The 26,952-nt window shown below is 41.3% G+C and overlaps 1 protein-coding gene across 1 annotated transcript in view; it reads right to left on the bottom strand.

Moving 5' to 3' along the window:
* Positions 1-9,098: 9,098 nt before the first annotated feature.
* LOC133573215 (uncharacterized) overlaps positions 9,099-26,952 on the bottom strand; it is a 52,673-nt gene continuing 34,819 nt past the window's right edge. The window contains exons 11-20 of the mRNA XM_072912770.1: positions 25,373-25,531; positions 25,186-25,308; positions 24,957-25,123; positions 22,669-22,808; positions 22,434-22,559; positions 19,756-19,855; positions 16,949-17,110; positions 16,690-16,884; positions 16,524-16,573; positions 9,099-11,424 (exon numbers count right to left, since the gene is read on the bottom strand). Coding sequence (XP_072768871.1) covers positions 10,264-11,424; positions 16,524-16,573; positions 16,690-16,884; positions 16,949-17,110; positions 19,756-19,855; positions 22,434-22,559; positions 22,669-22,808; positions 24,957-25,123; positions 25,186-25,308; positions 25,373-25,531 — 2,383 coding nt within the window. The 3' untranslated portion in view covers positions 9,099-10,263. The remainder of the gene's footprint in view (positions 11,425-16,523; positions 16,574-16,689; positions 16,885-16,948; positions 17,111-19,755; positions 19,856-22,433; positions 22,560-22,668; positions 22,809-24,956; positions 25,124-25,185; positions 25,309-25,372; positions 25,532-26,952) is intronic.

Consider the following 26,952-nt stretch of genomic DNA (forward strand, 5'->3'; position numbering starts at 1 on the left):
CAGTAAAAATAATCTGTGTGGACACAAACACTATATTGTACACGTACCGGCTCAGAACTATTGTACACGGACCAGCTCAGAACCAAACACAACATTTGTCATTTCATTTCATCACATCTGCAGGGGTTTTTTTTTTCAAAAAGAAAAGGGGTAAAAAAAAAAAAAAAAAAGCAGCCGTCAGAAAAGATTCGTTCCAAAATGAAAAATGTGGTGGTTCGTTCCTGCTGCCAAGAACTGCTCTTGCCTTCAATTGTCCACCTTTGTGTACATTGTGGTGTCATGTTTGTGTACATTGTGGTGTATGATGCACACCTCCATGTTTGTGTACATTGTGGTGTATGATGCACACCTCCATGTTTGTGTACATTGTGGTGTATGATACACACTTCCATGTTTGTGTACATTGTGGTGTATGATACACACCTCCATGTTTGTGTACATTGTGGTGTATGATACACACTTCCATGTTTGTGTACATTGTGGTGTATGATGCACACTTCCATGTTTGTGTACATTGTGGTGTATGGTGCACACTTCCATGTTTGTGTACATTGTGGTGTATGATACACACCTCCATGTTTGTGTACATTGTGGTGTATGATACACACTTCCATGTTTGTGTACATTGTGGTGTATGATACACACCTCCAGATTCATCTACTCATTTATTTAGAATTTTGGAAAATGATGTTTGGCATTTATTTATTTTGCGCTCCTGACATGAACCTGAAGGCAGCGTTCATTTGTGACAAGGTCAGTTCATATGTGACAAGGTCAGTTCATATGTGACAAGGTCAGTGATACGGTGACGTGCCGATCCATACTGACATATCGATATCGGATCTTTATGCTGCAATATTTATCCTCCGATCAAACCATCAATACTTTTGATACTTTAGTGTCCAAACGTTTACTGCATAACCAAGTCCGTCCATAATTCTGCCTGTACTAAAATGTTCAGTTACACATTCATCAGTGTTTATTATGATTGTTGTCATTTTTCAAATCAATTTATAATTTAGTGTTATTTTATGTTTTAATGAACTGACTAATCTTTGTTTATAATTAAGTATGTTTTAATTTGGAGAGCTTTTATTTTTGATTAGGGGTGTTTTTCTACCAAAGGTCAATCACTCTGGGGGCCTTTGTGATATTTCTCAATACAAAAAGAAATGCTAAAAAATGATCATATCTATTTAAAGACACACCTTTGACTAAATGTATTATTATTAATTCATCATTTAAATGTTCAACTTTTTCTCATTCCCATGTATTGCTCTTTTTTTTTTACATTTTAAATAGACATGTTATTATTTGAAAATACACAACTTTTAGACGCGTTTATACGCACCGGACGGGGAAGAAAATGAGCGGTATGGCCACATTCCCCCTTCAAAATAAAGCCCCACAGGACTTTAGATAACACTTCAACCAGGCTTTGAGCAAATAAATGACGGACATTCAAGTAAAAAAGAAAAAGTTCATGAAATTCTGAGGATAAATTTGCTTTTTGTGTCAAAATATTGGGGTCTCTTTTTTTTAGGTTAATTTAAATCATAGAATAATACAAATAAATAGTAATTTGACAGTACTATGTTTATAATATACGAAATGAATGATCAAATTAGATGACATTGTGTAACTTCCTGTGTAAATATGTTTACTCCCCCGCAGAAACGCGTGTTCACGTCTCACGGAATGACGACTTGGCAGCCCATTTAGGTCCATGTGGGAAGTACCGAGAGTGATGTCATCATTTCAAGCACATAAGACGTGCATACAAGTGAGTGGTGCTCAGTCAGCATGTTCACTTACATGCTAGAACACAAGGAAAGTAGAAAACAAAGAAATAATGTCCTTGTTTGGGAGAATATCAACATTATTCTGTGTTGCAAAGACTGATGGACTTAAGAGACATGTCGTCCTCACCTAATATCTTGTGTGAAGGAGAGTACCTAACATCTTGTGTGAAGGAGAGTACCTAACATCTTGTGTGAAGGAGAGTACCTAACATCTTGTGTGAAGGAGAGTACCTAACATCTTGTGTGAAGGAGAGTACCTAACATCTTGTGTGAAGGAGAGTACCTAACACCTTGTGTGAAGGAGAGTACCTAACACCTTGTGTGAAGGACAGTACCTAACACCTTGTGTGAAGGAGAGTACCTAACACCTTGTGTGAAGGAGAGTACCTAACATCTTGTGTGAAGGAGAGTACCTAGCATCTTGTGTGAATGAGAGTACCTAACACCTTGTGTGAAGGAGAGTACCTAACACCTTGTGTGAAGGAGAGTACCTAACATCTTGTGTGAAGGAGAGTACCTAACATCTTGTGTGAAGGAGAGTACCTAACATCTTGTGTGAAGGAGAGTACCTAACATCTTGTGTGAAGGAGAGTACCTAACACCTTGTGTGAAGGAGAGTACCTAACATCTTGTGTGAAGGAGAGTACCTAACATCTTGTGTGAAGGAGAGTACCTAACATCTTGTGTGAAGGAGAGTACCTAACATCTTGTGTGAAGGAGAGTACCTAACACCTTGTGTGAAGGAGAGTACCTAACATCTTGTGTGAAGGAGAGTACCTAACATCTTGTGTGAAGGAGAGTACCTAACATCTTGTGTGAAGGAGAGTACCTAACATCTTGTGTGAAGGAGAGTACCTAACACCTTGTGTGAAGGAGAGTACCTAACATCTTGTGTGAAGGAGAGTACCTAACACCTTGTGTGAAGGAGAGTACCTAACATCTTGTGTGAAGGAGAGTACCTAACATCTTGTGTGAAGGAGAGTACCTAACATCTTGTGTGAAGGAGAGTACCTAACATCTTGTGTGAAGGAGAGTACCTAACACCTTGTGTGAAGGAGAGTACCTAACATCTTGTGTGAAGGAGAGTACCTAACATCTTGTGTGAAGGAGAGTACCTAACATCTTGTGTGAAGGAGAGTACCTAACATCTTGTGTGAAGGAGAGTACCTAACACCTTGTGTGAAGGAGAGTACCTAACATCTTGTGTGAAGGAGAGTACCTAACACCTTGTGTGAAGGAGAGTACCTAACACCTTGTGTGGAGGATAGTTTGGCCACATGGAATAAAAACAAGCACATCTTATGTACACAACATTAATATTTGCATTCACAGCTTCATTTCCCATCATGCAGCAGTGAAAGACATGGTCAAAGTGCATAAACAACAATATATAGTCCATAATAAGTCCAGCTCTCATTTCCTTTTTGTAGGCCAAATATTTCAGAATAAATGAAGAAAAGGGAAAGACTGCTTGTGTGATTAGGGAATGTGAGTAGTCTTTGACCATCCTGCTGTCACAAGACACCGTTTCCACATCCACTATTAGCACATCCACTGTTAGCCTCACAGAACTTTCTGTCAACACAAGCAACACTGTGTGTGTTCACGGACAATGACGCTCCCAACTGTTATTTGTCCTTGGTGCTGACTTATGTGACGTCAAAGGTCCTCAAACTTCTAAACTCGGGGGCCACATTAGGTCAAATTAATACAATTATACATACGTAAATATACATACATATATACGTGTGTATATGTGTATGTATTAGGGGTGTAACGGTACGTGTATTTGTATTGAACCGTTTCGGTACGGGGGTTCCGGTTCGGTTCGGAGGTGTACCGAACGAGTTTCCACACAAACATATGAAGTATTTGCCTAAGCTAAAGTCTTAACAAGCTGCTCTGCTTAGCGCTAACAGCCAATCAGCAGTGAGTATTCAGAGCGCATGTAGTCAGTGCTTCAGTGTCGAGTAGATAGGTGTTTAGCAGGTAATCATCAGGCAGCACACTTTCCCCAAATTAAAATAAACACCTCCCAGTCAACTACTAGTAACATCACTATGAGCCCGTTGACCTTCTAGAAATATAAAAAGTAGCTCAGCTCGCTCGCAGTCCTGGCTTGAGGTGAAGGCTAATTAGCTTTTAGCGTAACGTTAGCTCGTTTTATGGTGTGTGTGTGTGTGTGTTAGCTCATTGTGCGGGTGTGTGTGTGTGTGTGTGTGTGTGTGTGTGTGTGTGTGTGTGTGTGTGTAATCATCAGAGGTGGGACCAAGTCATTGTTTTGCAAGTCACAAGTAAGTCTCAAGTCTTTGCCCTCAAGTCCGAGTCAAGTCCCGAGTCAAGACAGGCAAGCCCCGAGTCAAGTCCAAAGTCAAGACTGGAAAGTCTCAAGTCAAGTCCTAAGTCCTGCATTTTGAGTTTCGAGTCCTTTCAAGTCCTTTTAACCACAGACTAATATATTAACACAGATTGTGTATGCTTTTCAAACGCTGTATTTATTTATTAAAACAAGTGCATTTTAAATTGCAGGAAAGAAAATTGTGCTGACATTGCACTTTATAATAGCACTATTAACCAGTCATTTTAAACATGAACTCATTCCTTTACAGAACAAACACATTGAAAAATAAAGTGCAAATGTACTTATTTGTACAAAAGTGTTAACATTGAAAAAACATGACATATACGTGAACATAACAAAAAAGTTGTACTTTTTATATGTCAGGGCCCTATGCTGCATTGCATTTGCAAAAGACCAAATTAGCCAAGAGTCTGTCAGTCATTTGTGCACGATGGGGGCGTAGTATGATGCCACCATGGCTGAAAACTCGCTCCACTGGAGCACTGGAGGCAGGCACTGCCAAGACTCTCATGGCCACTTGGAACAGTGAAGGAAGAGTCTTCATGTTCAATGCCCAGAACAAAAGGGGGGAGAGAGTTGTTTTGGGTTGGTGCACTACTTGTAAGTGTATCTTGTGTTTTTTATGTTGATTTAATTAAAAAAAGAAAGAAAAAAAAAATTATTTCTTGTGCGGCCCGATACCAATCGATCCACGGACCAGTACCGGGCCGCGGCCCGGTGGTTGGGGACCACTGAGGTAAACAACCAACAGTATGTCAGAAAGCTAGCTAAAACGGTACACATATTCATAATATAGTATACATTTTAACTGACCTTTATTTGACTATTTTTGTCTTTTTTTAGGTGTCTAAAATACGCGGTGCTGCTGACCGCCGTCTAACGTTACGTGTGATATATTGACTAACGTAACCCTGCTTAAAAAAAAATCACTGAACAAAAAGTATGAATAAGGTAGTGAACTGCAACAGATTCCCGTGTTTGCAATAACGTTATAACGTTAGCAGTGAGTTTACAGCCTCACTGATTTAACTACACAGCAAATAAAAGTCACGTTACTTAGCCAATAAACGTTATCTTACATTCAAAACTTACCGTTCTTTGTGCAACTTCAAATGCCGGACGAAGTTGGAAGTTGTTGCCTCTCCATCAGTCATTTTGGAACCGCATGTGTTGCATACTGCAAACCGTTTTGTGTTGACCACCTCGTCATTTTTATACCCAAACGAAATTATTTTAGGTATCATTTTTTGTTCACTGGCGTGTGGTTTGGACATGTCTTCTTCCTGCAATTTGATTGGATGAATGCTGTGTGATGAAAACAAAGTAGATGTAATTTGATTGGCTGTTGTACTGAGAGCACACCAGCTGACACACGCAACGCTGATAGACAAGTACACAATGAAAAATACGGAGCGCTCCCGAATAACTTTTTCATCTTTGGGTTTTGGGGAAAGTAGCAAGTCATGTCAAGTCATGTCAATTCAAAAGGCTCAAGTCCAAGTGAAGTCACAAGTCATTGATGTTAAAGTCTAAGTCCAGTTGCAAGTCTTTTTACATTTTGTCAAGTCCAGTCTAAAGTCATCAAATTCATGACTCGAGTCTGACTCGAGTCCAAGTCATGTGACTCGAGTCCACACCTCTGGTAATCATTAGTAATGCTGCAGCCTAGTTTTGAATGGCAGGGTCCCTGCTATCACATGTTGATAAAAAAAATAACATTTACATCATAAAAATCAACTACAGGCTTCCCAAATGCTGTAATAAAGTAAGCATGATGAGTTGACTTGAAACTGTTTTAATGTTGCACTTTTTATATGTAGAAGAAAAGTTTTGTCATTGTATTTAATCTGAGCAACAACTTGAGGCAGTTTAATGTTGATTAACGTGGGCAGAATTATTATAGTGTTCCCAATGTTAAAAGGATAAAGCCATTGTTTACAAATTTGGTAAATAAATAACCAGAAAATGTATATTTTGTTGTTTTCTTACTGTACCGAAAATGAACCGAACCGTGACCTCTAAACCGAGGTACGTACCGAACCGAAGTTTTTGTGTACCGTTACACCCCTACATGATATATATATATATATATATATATATATATATATATATATATATTTGTATTGATTAATTGTATATATACATATATGTATATATAATGGTAAATAAATGGTAAATAAAAAGAGAATACAACAAATCCTTTTCAACTTATATTCAATTGAATAGACTGCAAAGACAAGATATTTCATGTTCACACTCAGAAACGTTCTTATTTTTGGCAAATAATCATGAAGTTAGAATTGAATGGCAGCAACACATTGCAAAAAAAGGCATTTTTACCAGTGTGTTACATGGCCTTTCCTTTTAACAACACTCAGTAAAGGTTTGGGAACTGAGGAGACACATTTTTGAAGTGGAATTCTTTCCCATTCTTGCTTGATGTACAGCTTAAGTTGTTCAACAGTCTCCCTTCTCATATTTTATTTTCAATGTCTGGACTACAGGCAGGCCAGTCTAGTACCCACACTCTTTTACTATGAAGCCACGCTGTTGTAACACCTGGCTTGGCATTGTCTTGCTGAAATAAGCAGGGGCGTCCATGATAACAACATATGTTGTATGTACCTTCCAGCATGAATGGTGCCTTCACAGATGTGTAAGTTACCCATGTCTTGGCCACTAATACACCCCCATACCATCACACATGCTGCCTTTTACACTTTCACCCTAGGACAGTCCCCATGCTTCTTTTCTTTGCTCCACAGTTTCCAAAAACAATTTGAAATGTGGACTCGTCAGACCACAGAACACTTTTCCACTTTGCATCAGTCCATCTTAGATGAGCTCGGGCCTAGCGAAGCTGGCAGCGTTTCTGGGTGTTGTTGATAAATGGCTTTGACTTTGCATAGTAGAGTTTTAACTTGCACTTACAGATGTAGCGACCAACTGTAGTTACTGACAGTGGTTTTCTGAAGTGTTCCTGAGCCCATGTGGTGATATCCTTTACACACTGATGTCACTTTTTGATGTAGTACGGCCTGAGGGATCCAAGGTGTGTAATATCATGGCTTACCTGCAGTGATTTCTCCACATTCTCTGAACCTTTTGATGATATCACGGAGCGTAGATGGTGAAATCCCTCAATTCCTTGTTGACAAATGTTGTTCTTAAACAATTTGCTCAGGCATTTGTTGACAAAGTGGTGACCCTCGCCCCGTCCTTGTTTGTGAATGACTGAGCATTTCATGGAAGCTGCTTTTGTACCCAATCATGGCACCCACCTGTTCCCAATTAGCCTGTTCACCTGTGGGATGTTCCAAATAAGTCTTTGATGAGCATTCCTCAACTTCCTCACTCTTTTTTGCCACTTGTGCCAGCTTTTTTGAAACATGTTGCAGCCATCAAATTCCAAATGAGCTAATATTTGCAAAAAAATAGGAAAGTTTGTCAGTGTGAACATGAAATATCTTGTCTTTGCAGTCTATTCAATTGAATAGAAGTTGAAAAGGATTTGTTGTTATTCACAGCAGAGGACAACTTGACTGCTGGTGAGGTTTGTACGTCAACAAGATGGTTTGATGGCTGACAGGACAGATTAGACAAAAAACTAACTAAACTGGGGACACTGGTGGTCTGGAGCCGTAGTTTGGGACCCCTGTTTGAAACCATTAAAACTGTTTGAAACCATTAAAACTGTTTGAAACCATTAAATCTGTTTGAAACCATTAAATCTGTTTGAAACCATTAAAACTGTTTGAAACCATTAAAACTGTTTGAAACCATTAAATCTGTTTGAAACCATTAAAACTGTTTGAAACCATTAAAACGGTTTGAAACCATTAAATCTGTTTGAAACCATTAAAACTGTTTGAAACCATTAAAACTGTTTGAAACCATTAAAACTGTTTGAAACCATTAAATCTGTTTGAAACCATTAAATCTGTTTGAAACCATTAAAACTGTTTGAAACCATTAAAACGGTTTGAAACCATTAAAACTGTTTGAAACCATTAAAACTGTTTGAAACCATTAAAACTGTTTGAAACCATTAAACTTGTTTGAAACCATTAAAACTGTTTGAAACCATTAAAACTGTTTGAAACCATTAAAACTGTTTGAAACCATTAAATCTGTTTGAAACCATTAAATCTGTTTGAAACCATTAAAACTGTTTGAAACCATTAAATCTGTTTGAAACCATTAAAACTGTTTGAAACCATTAAAACGGTTTGAAACCATTAAAACTGTTTGAAACCATTAAAACTGTTTGAAACCATTAAAACTGTTTGAAACCATTAAACTTGTTTGAAACCATTAAAACTGTTTGAAACCATTAAAACTGTTTGAAACCATTAAAACTGTTTGAAACCATTAAATCTGTTTGAAACCATTAAATCTGTTTGAAACCATTAAAACTGTTTGAAACCATTAAATCTGTTTGAAACCATTAAAACTGTTTGAAACCATTAAATCTGTTTGAAACCATTAAAACGGTTTGAAACCATTAAAACTGTTTGAAACCATTAAAACTGTTTGAAACCATTAAACCTGTTTGAAACCATTAAAACTGTTTGAAACCATTAAAACTGTTTGAAACCATTAAAACTGTTTGAAACCATTAAACCTGTTTGAAACCATTAAAACTGTTTGAAACCATTAAAACTGTTTGAAACCATTAAATCTGTTTGAAACCATTAAAACTGTTTGAAACCATTAAAACTGTTTGAAACCATTAAAACTGTTTGAAACCATTAAAACTGTTTGAAACCATTAAAACTGTTTGAAACCATTAAAACTGTTTGAAACCATTAAATCTGTTTGAAACCATTAAAACTGTTTGAAACCATTAAATCTGTTTGAAACCATTAAAACGGTTTGAAACCATTAAAACTGTTTGAAACCATTAAAACTGTTTGAAACCATTAAACCTGTTTGAAACCATTAAAACTGTTTGAAACCATTAAAACTGTTTGAAACCATTAAATCTGTTTGAAACCATTAAAACTGTTTGAAACCATTAAACTTGTTTGAAACCATTAAAACTGTTTGAAACCATTAAAACTGTTTGAAACCATTAAAACTGTTTGAAACCATTAAATCTGTTTGAAACCATTAAATCTGTTTGAAACCATTAAAACTGTTTGAAACCATTAAATCTGTTTGAAACCATTAAAACTGTTTGAAACCATTAAATCTGTTTGAAACCATTAAAACGGTTTGAAACCATTAAAACTGTTTGAAACCATTAAAACTGTTTGAAACCATTAAACCTGTTTGAAACCATTAAAACTGTTTGAAACCATTAAACCTGTTTGAAACCATTAAAACTGTTTGAAACCATTAAAACTGTTTGAAACCATTAAAACTGTTTGAAACCATTAAAACTGTTTGAAACCATTAAACCTGTTTGAAACCATTAAAACTGTTTGAAACCATTAAAACTGTTTGAAACCATTAAAAGCAGGATTGTTATGATTATTTGTCTGTAACAAAAAGAGACTCTGTTTCCCAGAATGCACCCTGTTTGGCACCTTGTAGCACGTTAATCTCCTCCCTTGGCAACACGTAGAAAATAGAAGACACTAAGAATGTTCCAAGTGGGCGGGGCTTAGGTAAATATATAAGTGATCTACAAACCCTGTGAGCCACCACTAGAACTCCACAAACACGGCGGTAAAAAAACAAAAATACTTTTAGTTTGATGGCTTTTCAAAGTTACAAAAGAACTTGAGTGACTTTGGGGGCGGAGCTATGGGGTCACCAACTCCGCCCCCCGTGTTCCCTGCATAAGCGTGGACACTCAGTAGCTATTGCGCAAGACATGCATGGCTGTCAATCAAGGACACAAAGTAAGCACAACGCCCCCCCCCCCACCAGTCCAGTAAGTTGAAAGAAGGCGGCGCTAACCGCGGGGGCAGTGGAGGTGGAAATAACACAGGCTAAGTAACTTCCTCTTCCCCGCTTTAAGCGCTCGCCGTCTCACCAGGCGGCCATTTTGATACGTCTGCACTTGCCCGGCCGCTCTCCTCCTCCTCCTCCGCCTTCTTCCTCTCAGCGCCGCCCCACAATGGTCGCTCGCCGCCCTCGCCCTCAGACTCCTCACACGACCGTGCTGATCCGACTGACCGGCTTTGACTTGGGCCCCGGGCCGCCCGCCGCCCCTGGGTGCGGGGAGAGCGGCGCGGCAGACGGCGGCGGTAGCGGGGAGTGCGGCGGCGGGGGCGGGATGGAGGAGAGCTGCGGGTACTGGGGGCCGTAGGGCTGCGGCGGCGTCTGGGTGACGAGGCGTGCCGACGGGGTCTGCGGCGGAGGCGCGGAAAAGATGAAGTGAGTGGACGGGGTGGCGGTGGGAGACAAGCTGAGCGGGGAGTGGTTGTGAGAGTGAGCGTGGGGGTGGGGCTGCGAGTGCGAGATGGTGAGCGGCAACTTGGCGCCGCCGCGGGGATGGGAGTGGTAAAGTCCGTGCGGGGTAAGAGGCGAGTGCGGGGACAGTGGCGGGGGCGTGATGAAACCAGAGACTGCGCTGTAGCGTTGGTGCTGGGCGGCGCCGTGCTGGACCCGCTGCTGCATGTGGGACACGGCGCAGCTGGACGGGCCCTGGCGCCGCGGGACCGACACCCGCTGCATGAGGGGGTGGTGCTGGGGGACGCTCTGCATGTGGTAGCGGTGATGATGGTTGTAAGGCGGGGGAGGAGTCTGCTGCGGCTGATGCCCACTGACTCCGCCTCCTCCACTGTTGCCGTGGCAATACTGGGCGTGCAAAGCCTGGAGCTTGGACGGCGCCCCGCCCGGGCCTCCCGGGTCCAACTGGCCGAGGTTGCCCGATGGGGAGGGGCATGGGGAAGGGGAGGACGGGTGGCCGATGGGCGGCTCGGGAGCGGGGTAGTGAGGCGGGGAGGATATCATCAAAGGACTCAGGGGACTCTGTGGCGTCGGCGAAGTCATCGTCAGGGGACCAGGAACTTTCCCTCGTCGGCTGCCAAAAAAGTTCCCCAGCCGGCCGCCGCCACCGCTCGGCCCAGCAACCATCGCCATCCCGCCGCCGCCCCCAGCCACGCCCCCGCTTACGAGCGGGGAGATGCTCAACGCTCCCTGGTTGTGACAGAGCCCCGGCCCACCACCCACCCCCGTACCGGGGCTCTGAGTAGGGCGGTGCGGCCGGTAGGCTGCCGGGGACGGGGGCGCCATCATGGGGCTGTAGGCCAGGACGCCCCCAGGGTGGTACTGCTGGTGCTGCCGGGGGCTGCTGATGATGGAACCCTGAGAGTCCAGTGAGACAACATGTGGATCATTAAAAACTCAAACAATGTTCTATGCTAACAACATGATATCAACAATTGTTTCCACTCGGGGGCCACACTGGCAGATAACAATGCGTTTGGGGGACATTATCTAAGTGTGTATAACATGATATAATACATAGTGTCAATTCCATTATCTAAGTGTGTATAACATGATATAATACATAAATAAAGTTGATTTGATTTGATTTGATAGTGTCAATTCCAGACCAGAAGTCCCTGCGGACTATAAAAAGTTGCGGCTAATCTAAACATTCTCTAACGGCCATACTGTTTTGTATTCAACAAATAGTTTTCGTAAAGCACTGAAAAAAAAACCCTAAAAAGGTGTGTTGTTGTTTGTGCTATAGTGCCACCTTTTGGACGGGTTCGCTCACTGCAGGTGTTGCGGGTTGAAAATCTACTTCCTGTTTTGATGCCTTGTACCGGAAGCAAAAGCGTCCATAGCGTTTCTACTTGAAAACATTCTCCATTCATCACTCAAGGCAACGCTTGTAAGTTTTGCAATACGACTAAAACAATTCGTACTTACTACACCGTACGTGCTAGCGTAATGTAATGAAACTGCCGTCTTTAGCATTAGCTATCATGCTAACACCTTTACGAGTGTCTGTGTTAGTATTATTAACTAGTGTGGCGTGAGATATCATCTGGTGTGCCGTGGGAGATTATTATTATTATTATTATTATTAACTAGTGTGTCGTGAGATACAGTCTGGTGTGTCGTGGGAGATTATGTCATTTCACCTATTTGGGTTAAAAATATTTTTTGCAAAGCAGTAATTCTAGTCTGCAAATGATGTGTTGTTGTTGAGTGTCGGCAGAGTAACCATGTAATACTCTTCCATATCAGTAGGTGGCAGCAGGTAGCTAATTGCTCTGTAGATGTGGGAAACAGCGGGAGGCAGTGTGCAGGTAAAAAGGTGTCTAATGCTTAAACAAAAAAATAAACAAATGGCGAGTGCCCCTAAGAAAAGACATTGAAGCTTAGGGAAGGCAACGCAGAACGAAACTAAAACTGAACTGGCTACAAAGTAAACAAAAACAGAATGCTGGACGACAGCAAAGACTTACTGTGGAGCAAAGACGGCGTCCACAATGTACATCCGAACATGACATGACAATCAACAATGTCCCCACAAAGAAGGATAAAAACAAGTGAAATATTCTTGATTGCTAACACAAAGTAGATGCGGGAAATATCGCTCAAAGGAAGACATGAAACTGCTACAGGAAAATACCAAAAAAAGAGAAAAAGCCACCAAAATAGGAGCGCAAGACAAGAACTAAAACACTACACACAGGAAAACAGCAAATAAGTCCAAATAAGTCAGAGTGTGATGTGACAGGTGGTGACAGTACACCTACTTTGAGACAAGAGCTATATTGATACAGTACACCTACCTTGAGACAAGACCTATATTGATACAGTACACCTACTTTGAGACAAGACCTATATTGATACAGTACATCTACTTTGAGACAAGACCTATATTGATACAGTACACCTACTTTGAGACAAGACCTATATTGATACAGTACATCTACTTTGAGACAAGACCTATATTGATACAGTACACCTACTTTGAGACAAGACCTATATTGATACAGTACACCTACTTTGAGACAAGACCTATATTGATACAGTACATCTACTTTGAGACAAGACCTATATTGATACAGTACACCTACTTTGAGACAAGACCTATATTGATACAGTACACCTACTTTGAGACAAGACCTATATTGATACAGTACATCTACTTTGAGACAAGACCTATATTGATACAGTACATCTACTTTGAGACAAGACCTATATTGATACAGTACACCTACTTTGAGACAAGACCTATATTGATACAGTACATCTACTTTGAGACAAGACCTATATTGATACAGTACATCTACTTTGAGACAAGACCTATATTGATACAGTACATCTACTTATAGACAAGACCTATATTGATACAGTACACCTACTTTGAGACAAGACCTATATTGATACAGTACACTTACTTTGAGACAAGACTTATATTGATACAGTACACCTACTTTGAGACAAGACCTATATTGATACAGTACACTTACTTTGAGACAAGACTTATATTGATACAGTACACCTACTTTGAGACAAGACCTATATTGATACAGTACATCTACTTTGAGACAAGACCTATATTGATACAGTACACCTACTTTGAGACAAGACCTATATTGATACAGTACACCTACTTTGAGACAAGACCTATATTGATACAGTACATCTACTTTGAGACAAGACCTATATTGATACAGTACACCTACTTTGAGACAAGACCTATATTGATACAGTACATCTACTTTGAGACAAGACCTATATTGATACAGTACACCTACCTTGAGACACGACCTATATTGATACAGTACACCTACTTTGAGACAAGACCTATATTGATACAGTACACCTACTTTGAGACAAGACCTATATTGATACAGTACATCTACTTTGAGACAAGACCTATATTGATACAGTACACCTACTTTGAGACAAGACCTATATTGATACAGTACACCTACTTTGAGACAAGACCTATATTGATACAGTACATCTACTTTGAGACAAGACCTATATTGATACAGTACATCTACTTTGAGACAAGACCTATATTGATACAGTACACCTACTTTGAGACAAGACCTATATTGATACAGTACATCTACTTTGAGACAAGACCTATATTGATACAGTACATCTACTTTGAGACAAGACCTATATTGATACAGTACATCTACTTATAGACAAGACCTATATTGATACAGTACACCTACTTTGAGACAAGACCTATATTGATACAGTACACTTACTTTGAGACAAGACTTATATTGATACAGTACACCTACTTTGAGACAAGACCTATATTGATACAGTACACTTACTTTGAGACAAGACTTATATTGATACAGTACACCTACTTTGAGACAAGACCTATATTGATACAGTACATCTACTTTGAGACAAGACCTATATTGATACAGTACACCTACTTTGAGACAAGACCTATATTGATACAGTACACCTACTTTGAGACAAGACCTATATTGATACAGTACATCTACTTTGAGACAAGACCTATATTGATACAGTACATCTACTTTGAGACAAGACCTATATCGATACAGTACACCTACTTTGAGACAAGACCTATATCGATACAGTACACCTACTTTGAGACAAGACCTATATTGATACAGTACACCTACTTTGAGACAAGACCTATATTGATACAGTACATCTACTTTGAGACAAGACCTATATTGATACAGTACATCTACTTTGAGACAAGACCTATATCGATACAGTACACCTACTTTGAGACAAGACCTATATCGATACAGTACACCTACTTTGAGACAAGACCTATATCGATACAGTACACCTACTTTGAGACAAGACCTATATCGATACAGTACATCTACTTTGAGACAAGACCTATATTGATACAGTACACCTACTTTGAGACAAGACCTATATTGATACAGTACATCTACTTTGAGACAAGACCTAAATTGATACAGTACATCTACTTTGAGACAAGACCTATATTGATACAGTACATCTACTTTGAGACAAGACCTATATCGATACAGTACACCTACTTTGAGACAAGACCTATATCGATACAGTACACCTACTTTGAGACAAGACCTATATTGATACAGTACATCTACTTTGAGACAAGACCTGTAGTGATACAGTACATCTACTTTGAGACAAGACCTATATTGATACAGTACACCTACTTTGAGACAAGACCTATATTGAGACAGTACATCTACTTTGAGACAAGACCTATATTGATACAGTACACCTACTTTGAGACAAGACCTATAATGATACAGTACATCTACTTTGAGACAAGACCTATATTGATACAGTACACCTACTTTGAGACAAGACCTATAATGATACAGTACACCTACTTTGAGACAAGACCTATAATGATACAGTACATCTACTTTGAGACAAGACCTATATTGATACAGTACACCTACTTTGAGACAAGACCTATAATGATACAGTACATCTACTTTGAGACAAGACCTATATTGATACAGTACATCTACTTTGAGACAAGACCTGTAGTGATACAGTACACCTACTTTGAGACAAGACCTATATTGATACAGTACACCTACTTTGAGACAAGACCTATATTGATACAGTACATCTACTTTGAGACAAGACCTATATTGATACAGTACACCTACTTTGAGACAAGACCTATATTGATACAGTACACCTACTTTGAGACAAGACCTATATTGATACAGTACATCTACTTTGAGACAAGACCTATATTGATACAGTACATCTACTTTGAGACAAGACCTATATTGATACAGTACATCTACTTTGAGACAAGACCTATATCGATACAGTACACCTACTTTGAGACAAGACCTATATCGATACAGTACACCTACTTTGAGACAAGACCTATATTGATACAGTACATCTACTTTGAGACAAGACCTGTAGTGATACAGTACATCTACTTTGAGACAAGACCTATATTGATACAGTACACCTACTTTGAGACAAGACCTATATTGAGACAGTACATCTACTTTGAGACAAGACCTATATTGATACAGTACACCTACTTTGAGACAAGACCTATAATGATACAGTACATCTACTTTGAGACAAGACCTATATTGATACAGTACACCTACTTTGAGACAAGACCTATAATGATACAGTACACCTACTTTGAGACAAGACCTATAATGATACAGTACATCTACTTTGAGACAAGACCTATATTGATACAGTACACCTACTTTGAGACAAGACCTATAATGATACAGTACATCTACTTTGAGACAAGACCTGTAGTGATACAGTACACCTACTTTGAGACAAGACCTATATTGATACAGTACACCTACTTTGAGACAAGACCTATATTGATACAGTACATCTACTTTGAGACAAGACCTATATTGATACAGTACACCTACTTTGAGACAAGACCTATATTGATACAGTACATCTACTTTGAGACCCACACTCACCTCCATGGTGCTGTCCAGGGAGCCCACGCTGTTCCTGCGACCTCGCTTTCCTGTCGGCCAATCACAGTGAAGAAGAGAAGACATTATAATGACATCACATTTAGGAGCCATCATGAAAGGACAACAAAGTATTGGGCAGGAAGAAAAAGGGGCGGAGCCTGCTCACCTGTCTCCGAGAGGTCCCTGAGGGAGGAGCTGAGCGCCGTGCGTTTGAGTCCGTCCACCGAGGCGTACGTGTCATCCAGGCTGGGCCTGCCCAGGGTGCCGTTCACCGCCTCCGCCCCGGGCCCGCCCCCCGCCATGGCTCCGCCCCCCGTCAGCGGGGAGGGCCGCATCACACCTTTCTGCTTCTCCAGCTCAGCTGCAGCGGCGTTGGGAGGGACAAAAGATGAGCGGAGGACACGCCCACGGTGGCGAGCACTCACCTTCCAGACGGTACTTCTCCATGTCCTGCACCTCCGCCACGCTCTCTCGGAGGTCAGAGGTGAAGCGAGCGCGGTCCTGCTGGCTCGGCGCCGTGAACACGATGAGAACCTTCCTTTCTCCGCCGGGATTGGCCGACGTCAGCCTGATGGCGTGAGGGTAGTCTGGACAACACAAACAGCGTGAGGGTAGTCTGGACAACACAAACAGCGTGAGGGTAGTCTGGACAACACAAACAGCGTGAGGGTAGTCTGGACAACACAAACAGCGTGAGGGTAGTCTGGACAATTGGAATAGGGGGTTGAATCACCAAAAATGATTCCTGGGCGCGGCCACCGTTGCTGCTCACTGCTCCCCTCACCTCCCAGGGGGTGATGAAGGGTGATGGGTCAAATACAGAGAATAATTTCACCACACCTCGTGTGTGTGTGTGTGTGTGTGTGTGTGTGTGTGTGTGTGTGTGTGTGTGTGTGTGACTATCATTGCTACTTTCACTTTACTTTAGCTTTGACAACACAAACAGTGTTGACAAAGTGTGGCCCCTGACTTCATTTTTACAACGGCCCCTGGCACATGTTAAAAATACTATTAAAAACACAAGAAAACGTTGGCGGTTTTGTCGACTATAAAACTGTCATTGCTCCCAAAATAATACACTTTTTTTATTATGGGCCTGCTGCAATGCAAGCAGCCCATAATATTATTATTATTTATTATTTATTATAATTTATTCTGGGCCTGCTGCAATGCAAGCAGCCTATAATATTATTATTTATTATAATTTATTCTGGGCCTGCTGCAACGCAAGCAGCCCATAATATTATTATTATTTATTATTTGTTATTATTTATTCTGGGCCTGCTGCAATGCAAGCAGCCCATAATATTATTATTATTTATTATTTATTATAATTTATTCTGGGCCTGCTGCAATGCAAGCAGCCTATAATATTATTATTTATTATAATTTATTCTGGGCCTGCTGCAACGCAAGCAGCCCATAATATTATTATTATTTATTATTTGTTATTATTTATTCTGGGCCTGCTGCAATGCAAGCAGCCCATAATATTATTATTATTTATTATTTATTATAATTTATTCTGGGCCTGCTGCAATGCAAGCAGCCCATAATATTATTACTATTTATTATTTATTATTATTTATTCTGGGCCTGCTGCAATGCAAGCAGCCCATAATATTATTATTATTTATTATTTATTATTATTTATTCTGGGCCTGCTGCAATGCAAGCAGCCCATAATATTATTATTATTTATTATTTATTATAATTTATTCTGGGCCTGCTGCAATGCAAGCAGCCTATAATATTATTATTTATTATAATTTATTCTGGGCCTGCTGCAACGCAAGCAGCCCATAATATTATTATTATTTATTATTTGTTATTATTTATTCTGGGCCTGCTGCAATGCAAGCAGCCCATAATATTATTATTATTTATTATAATTTATTCTGGGCCTGCTGCAATGCAAGCAGCCCATAATATTATTACTATTTATTATTTATTATTATTTATTCTGGGCCTGCTGCAATGCAAGCAGCCCATAATATTATTATTATTTATTATTTATTATTATTTATTCTGGGCCTGCTGCAATGCAAGCAGCCCATAATATTATTGCTCATACTTCAACTTTTATTCATCTTGTTCCGCACCTTTCTCTTACGCTTAATAAGAGAACGACCCCCACATATGTTATACCGTCGGAAAGGTCTCGGTAAGGGCAAGAGCGGTACTTCAAGTGGGGTACATTTCGTGTTACCATGGCAACGCTATTTCGAAAACGAATCGCTCTGTGCCCATTGAATAGGTACACACCTTTATAATGGCAAATATTTCCCGCTGACACGTTTTCATCTATTTTTACGCTTATTTTCCTTTTTCAGCAGCCATAAACCTTTGAGTCGTATAACTTGGCATGTGACGCAAGCTAACTTTTATCACGCTCTCGCTGGCTTGCTAACTTTTGGAGTTACTTTTGCTACTGTTTAGCCCAGAGTCATATAACTTGTTAACTGTTAGCATGCAAACCATAGCATGCTAGCAAGATAACTTAGGCTTGCTTAACTTTTTCATCTATTTTTACACTTTGTTTTCTATTTCCGCAGCCGTACACCTTTGAGTCGTATAACTTGGCATATGAAACATGCTGACTGTCACCATGCTATCGTTAGCACACATGCTAAGTGTTAGCACTTTTGTTGTAAACATGCTACTGTTTTAGGCTAGCCCTGTGGCTCATTTTGTACAGTTACACCAAAAACTCTAATCTAATAAGTACGGCGGCTTCCGGGACCCCCGGCCAGCGGTCCAGGGCACAAATAGCAGGCCCAGATAGCGGGCCCATCAAACATTTCTAGTTGTTTATTGTCATTGTTCAAAAAATAATAATGAATCAAAAGCAATGTTGTTATGAATTGTTGATCGACTTATGGCTCCAATTATTTGAAATATCTTATTTTGAAAAAATATTTTCAAAACCACAAAAAAAACGGGGTTTTGTTGAAAAAAAAAAAAAGACTTCATGGCGATGAATGGATCTGAAATGGATCTATGAATATTTAAGTAAAAATAAATAAATATATGACTTATTTTACACACTTAATGACTGGGACCCTTTTGGGTCCCTGAGAGCTTTAATGTTCACCAAATTCCACGGTTCAAATAAATTGGTTTTGTTTCTGCACCGTTTACACAATAAAACAATGATGCAGTATATTGTTACGTTCTGGAAGGTGTGTGTGCACCTGTGTGACAGTAGGTGTATGCTGTGCACGGTTCTTACAGGTGTTCTGGAAGGTGTGCACCTGCATGTCCACCAGTGGGAATGATTGTCGGAAGCTGTAGGTGACAGAAGCCTTCTTCTTCTGGAAGATCTTGGTCACCTGAGAAGGGAGACAGAGATGAGTGCAATACCAGTTTGATCCTCAGGAGGCAGTGTTGACAGGTGAGTAGACTTGAAAGACACTTACTTCCTGTCTAGTCTTCATATTACAACTCAAGCATTAAAATTTTGAGGCACAGTTTGTCCATTTCTGACTTTTTTTTTGGTTCTTTCTTTCCAAATACAACACAACTCCATCAGCAAATACAAAGTGACACCTGTATTGCATATACATCCATAATTAGTGAAGTAAATACAAAGAACTACTGCTCAAGCACCACCAAAAATATACCTTTGAATTTTTTTTATTTAAGAATAGAACTGACTCTTATTGTCAATACCGTATTTTCCGCACTATTAGCCGCACCTAAAAACCACAAATTTACTCAAAAGCTGACAGTGCGCCTTATAACCCGGTGCGCTTTATATATGGATTAATATTAAGATTCATTTTCATAAAGTTTCGATCTCGCAACTTCGGTAAACAGCCGCCATCTTTTTTCCCGGTAGAACAGGAAGCGCTTCTTCTTCTACGCAAGCAACCGCCAAGGTAAGTACCCGCCCCCCTAGAACAGGAAGCGCTTCTTCTTCTACTGTAAGCAACCACCCGACCGCGTAGAAGAAGAAAAAGCGTGCGGATATACCGTACGTTTCATTTCCTTTGTGTGTTTACATCTGTAAAGACCACAAAATGGCTCCTACTAAGCGACAGGGATCCGGTTCATGAAAAGACGCAATCTCTCCATCCGCACACGGATTACTACCGTATTTCACAGCAACTGATATTCCTGTGAACCGCACTGTGGATACAACGGGAGCACGTACGGTGAATATTCGCACCACAGGGAATGAGAAGTCATCCTTCACTGTGGTTCTAGCTTGCCATGCTAATGGCCAGAAACTTCCACCCATGGTGATATTCAAAAGGAAGACCTTGCCAAAAGAGACCTTTCCAGCCGGCGTCATCATAAAAGCTAACTCGAAGGGATGGATGAAGAAAAGATGAGCGAGTGGTTAAGGGAAGTTTAAGTTTACGCGAAGAGGCCGGGTGGCTTTTTTCACGCAGCTCTGTCCATGTTGATATACGTATGTTTGTGATTGCACATTTGCGTACATTTTGGGAGTGAACAGAGTTGTTAGAACGCTGGTTTTTAATATATTATTAAAGTTTGACTGACCTATCTGACTGTTTTTTTGACATTCCTTTAGCGCAGTTAGATGCGGCTTACAACACGGGGCGGCTTATAGGTGGACAAAGTTTTGAAATATGCCGTTCATTGAAGGCGCGGCTTTTAACCCAGGGCGCCTTATGGTGCGGAAAATACGGTAATATCTGGTAGGCCATTTATTTGAGTTCTTGTGAGAATTCTATATTTCCTGGTGTCTTTCTGGTCCCGTTTTGTTTGTTTTGGCTACTGCAGACACGTCTCACCTTCACAACACTCACAGCAAGCAGAGATAAATGTTATAAATGTTTTGTCCACTGACCTATTTTATCCATGTTTCGCTTTCTTTTACTGCAAATAAATATAGACTCCAAATATCAGTTATCTACCTCCTTGACTACCAAGTCTAGATCAATTATATATATATATATATATATTTCCAGTCTTATAAAGGTAAGTAAAGAAAGACGTGTAAAGAAATACAACTGAGGAAGAAAAAATGTTCAAAAGAAGGAACATCAACCATCAACAAAACTTCTGTTTGTTCATGCTGTTAACTATCTGTCCAGCTGCACACGCTGGAAACAAGCAGTGAGGGCAGAATAATCATGGAAGTATTGACAGTGCAGAGTGAAAACTGAGGGGGCAGCACGGTGGAAGAGGGGTTAGGGCATCTGCCTCACAATACGAAGTTCCTGAGTAGTCTGGGGTTCAATCCCAGGCTCGGGATCTTTCTGTGTGGAGTTTGCATGTTCTCCCCGTGACTGTGTGGGTTCCCTCCGGGTACTCCGGCTTCCTCCCACCTCCAAAGACATGCACCTGGGGATAGGCCCCTCCCACCTCCAAAGACATGCACCTGGGGATAAGTTGATTGGCAACACTAAATGGTCCCTAGTGTGTGAATGTGAGTGTGAATGTTGTCTGTCTATCTGTGTTGGCCCTGCGATGAGGTGGCGACTTGTCCAGGGTGACCCCGCCTTCTGCCCGATTGTAGCTGAGATAGGCTCCAGCACCCCTGCGACCCCGAAGGAAATAAGCGGTAGAAAATGGATGGATGGATGGAGTGAAAAGTGATGTAAAACACTCTCTGAGGAATATAAGCTGTGGAGGCACTTTCTGAAGAAACATTCACATTTTGATGTTTGGCCCCTGAGACCTTGGGCTCCTGAAACTGTGGCCCCGCACTGGAGGATACTGTGTGCATGCAACACACAGACTGGTATCAATTATTATTATTAAGACTTAGAGGATACTGTGTGCATGCAACACATAGACTGGTATCAAGGCTGTGGTCCATTCATCATCTCAGTCCTTAATCCAGGATTTTTTCTTGGAATGCAACCAACCTCTATGTGTGTGTGTGTGTGTGTGTGTGTGTGTGTGTGTGTGTGTGTGTGTGTGTGTGTGTGTTACCATGAGAAGGTCGTTGAACAGGAAGACTTCTCTTTGATGGACGCCGCTTCTCTGAGCTCGGTTGGGATCAGGCACCTCGAACAGCTGACAGCAGCACACCAGCCGCCGGTGGGGCAGCGACAGAACCTACCACACGCACACGCACACGCACACGCACACGCACACACACACACACACACACAGAAAGTTGATTAGAGGTGAAGGTGATGAAGGAAGGAGCAGAAAAGATACTTACTGGCTTCTTCCCGACCACCATCCTGTCCACCGCCTGCACCTGAGAGACGTGGTCATCGTTGGTCCTCAGCTCCCACTTCTGGATGCGTCCATAGATGGCCACCAGAAGGTCTCGTGGAATGTCCTGACCGTTGTCCACCCCTGGGTCCAAAGAGAGCTCTCAGGTCTGGTGCATAGCTAGCATGCTCACTGGAAGGTCAGGGCTTTGGACCCAGGCCAAATAAACCTCCATACAACTACACAATGCTGACAAATAAACCTCCATACAACTACACAATGCTGACAAATAAACCTCCATACAACTACACAGTGCTGACATCAATACATTCTGGATAAATAATATTGCTTTCTTCCTGAAGTGTAGCTTTAGTCATAATTTTTGCGCTGAAGAAACTTCTCTATGACTTTAGCTCCTGTAGTGGAATTTCTGACCAAATCAGAAATTGGTCAGACCAACTTTCTTTCTGACCTCTGTACCATTTCTATTATGTTTGGTGAGCGAGGTTTGAATGCATTAGGGAGGACATGACATGGCAGAGCGGGTGGCCCTGACGTTGTACATGTTATCTTGGTTGTTTGTTATGCTGGCCTTTGAACCACCAGGGAACATATAAATAACCAGTTAGACCAAGTCTAGGGTGTGATTCTCGCTTTTCTTTTCCTCTGGAGAAAACTGTCTGTCTGCATGGCAACCCAATCCAACCTTGTACCATCTGATTATGAGTAAATAAAAGTCTTGTATTAAATTCACTTTTGTTCCTGTTTAAAATTTGGACATTTCCACTACACTCCAGACTTGGGTTACTTTGATGATGTCATTAAAGTTAAGTTAAAGTACCAATGATAGTCACACACACACACTAGGTGTGGGGAAATGATTCTCTGAATTTGACCCATCACCCTTGTTCTCCCCCTGGGATGTGAGGGGAGCAGTGAGCAGCAGCGGTGGCCGCGCCCGGGAATCATTTTTGGTGATTTAACAGCCAATTCCAAGCCTTGATGCTGAGTGCCAAGCAGGGAGGTAATGGCTCACATTTTTATAGTCTTTGGTATGACTCGGCCGGGGTTTGAACTCACGACCTACCCATCTCAGGCCGGACACTCTAACCACTAGGCCACTGAGTAGGTACTAGTGTACTACAACTGAGTAGGTACTAGTGTACTACAACTGAGTAGGTACTAATGTGCTACAACTGAGTAGGTACTAGTGTACTACAACTGAGTACCGATGGCGGCCCATACAGACAGATATTCTTTGGCGGCCCTCGAGTGGTTAAGAAACACTGTTTTACATCACTGACAAGATCAAGTGTGACAACATGAGTCACATGTCAAGTGTGACAACATGAGTCAGATATCAACCCTGAAGTTGCTGGCATGGCCATTCTACCAACCGTGCTACACCACATATAGCATATACCATATACCCATATTTTGGACAATGCCATGCTCCCAACCTTGTGGGAACAGTTTGGAGCGGGCCCCTTCCTCTTCCAACATGACTGTGCACCAGTGCACAAAGCAAGGTCCATAAAGACATGGATGACAGAGTCTGGTGTGGATGAACTTGACTGGCCTGCGCAGAGTCCTGACCTGAACCCCATAGAACACCTTTGGGATGAATTAGAACGGAGACTGAGAGCCAGGCCTTCTCCACCAACATCAGTGTGTGACCTCACCAATGCACTTTTGGAAGAATGGTGGAAAATCCCTACAAACACACTCCGCAACCTTGTGGACAGCCTTCCCAGAAGATATGAACACACTCCGCAACCTTGTGGACAGCCTTCCCAGAAGATATAAACACACTCCACAGCCTTGTGGACAGCCTTCCCAGAAGATATAAACACACTCCACAACCTTGTGGACAGCCTTCCCAGAAGATATAAACACACTCCACAACCTTGTGGACAGCCTTCCCAGAAGAGTTGTAGCTGTAATAGCTGCAAAAGGTCATATTGACCCCTATGGGTTAGGAATGGGATGGCACTTCAACTTCATATGTGAGTCAAGGCAGGTGGCCAAATACTTTTGGCAATATAGTGTATAGTACATTATATAACACTATAATATATTAGTATATATTATATACTGTATGTAAATATAACATATACAGTATATTATATTTTACATTGCTACTATGGTACAGTCTACTTTATACCTGCATTATCTTTTCCATCCTTACACTTTCCATCCTTTGTAACTGAGCTACTGTGTGGAACAAGTTCCCTGGTGGATGAATAAAGTTAGTGTCAGTCTAAGATACTTTCAGTTGAGTTGCTGACTGACCTCGCAGGTTCTTGACGAAGTCGTCCAGCTTCATCTTCCTCTCGGGCTTGACGTTGGGGCTGTACATGTCCGTGTTGAGGAGGATGATGGCGAAGGCCAGGATGAAGATGGTGTCTGGATTCTGGAACTGGCGTATCAGCACCGGGTTGCACACGCAGTAGCGCTGGCTGCAGGGCGAGAGGGGAGTCAAGCCAGGTCGGGCGTGGGGGCCGGGACTGGAGCCCGGTACCTGAAAGCCTCCACCAGCCGCTCCACCCGCTGAGCTTCTCCCTGCACTTTGATCTGAGCCTGGAACTTCCTCAGGGCGTCGTCCAGATCCATGCCGGAGAAGTCCATCTCATCCAGAACGCAGCTGCGGACACAAGAGGCGTGGATGAGCCGCGGTCGCCGTGGTGACGGCGAGTCCTGGTACTCACTCCAGCACGTCCTTGTTGAACTGCTGCCGGCTGCCCAGGAACTCTCCGATCATCTGACGACTCAGACCTTTCCTCTCCAGGATGAACCTGGCGATGCCCACAGGTGTGTCCGACACAAAGCCTCTCTCGATCAGGTACTGGATGCCCTTCTCTGGCTTCCTGACACACACAACATGGATGTCAATCTCTCCATCAGGTACTGAATGCCCTTCTCTGGCTTCCTGACACACACAACATGGATGTCAAAGTCTTGTCCCTTCTTTGCTCTCCTGCAGGAAACACCTCTTAAAAAGGAATTTGTATACAGTGGTGGTCAAAAGTGTACATACACTTGTAAAGAACATCATGTCATGGCTGTCTTGACTTTACAATCATTTCTACAACTCTTATTTTTTTGTGATGTAGTGATTGGAGCACATACTTGTTGGTCACAAAAAACATTCATGAAGTTTGCTTCCTTTATGAATTTATTATGGCTCTACTGAAAATGTGAGGGTCAAAAGTATACATACAGCAATGTTCATATTTGCAAGTTGACCTGCAATAAGGCGCTTTTGGTAGCCATCCACAAGCTTCTGCTTGACCACTTGACCACTAAATTGCTGCAGTTCAGCTAAATGTGTTGACATGGACTTGTTTCTTCAGCATTGTCCACACCTTTAAGTCAGGACTTTGGGAAGGCCATTCTGAAACCTTCATTCTAGCCTGATTTAGCCATTCCTTTACCACTTTTGATGCGTGTTCGGGGTTCAAACATATTGCTGGGTATTGTGGCCAAACAGCTCCATTTTTGTTTCATCTGACCACAGAACTTTCCTCCAGAAGGTCTTATCTTTGTCCATGTGATGAACTCTGAGTGTAAACATAACTTGGCCCGAGGAAAATGAACTATTAACTGAACATCGTAAGAAGAAGTTATTAGGGATAAAGATATGCTGGGGAAGTTATGTGATAAACAGGAGGGGAATGATACAATAATTATATATAAGTTATCACACAACTCTTATGTTTAAAGGCCGTTGCTCTAGTTAGTATCTATTGTGCTGTTTTCTGCTTCGTGCAAGGGCACACAACTTGTTATCTTGTTATCATATGAGGGGTGGCCTCGCCGCAGATGTTTTCTTTGTTTTTGCTTTGCATTTCTTTTACTTGCAGAAACAAATAGCTAATTGGATGTATATATATATATATATATATATATATATATATATATATATGTGTGTGTGTGTGTGTGTGTGCGTGTGTGTTCGTACGAAATAAAAGGTAATTGTTTAATTGTAACATTTCTATTTATTTTTAATGAACAGTGAGCTGATAATGACAACTTTTCGGTCCAGTTATAGAATTTCTTACACTTTTACGTGGCATGTGCAAGTGTTGTATAGACTTGGCATGCAGTTGCCATTCCCAGACATTAGATGGCAGCAGAGTAGCCATTCCCAGACATTAGATGGCAGCAGAGTAGCCATTCCCAGACATTAGATGGCAGCAGAGTAGCCATTCCCAGACATTAGATGGCAGCAGAGCGCACACAGGTAAGTTTTGTAGAGCGACAGCATGTGTGGAAATAAAGCTTCCCT

This window comes from Nerophis lumbriciformis, linkage group LG01, assembly GCF_033978685.3.
Source record: "Nerophis lumbriciformis linkage group LG01, RoL_Nlum_v2.1, whole genome shotgun sequence".
Classification (NCBI taxonomy): Eukaryota; Metazoa; Chordata; class Actinopteri; order Syngnathiformes; family Syngnathidae; genus Nerophis; species Nerophis lumbriciformis.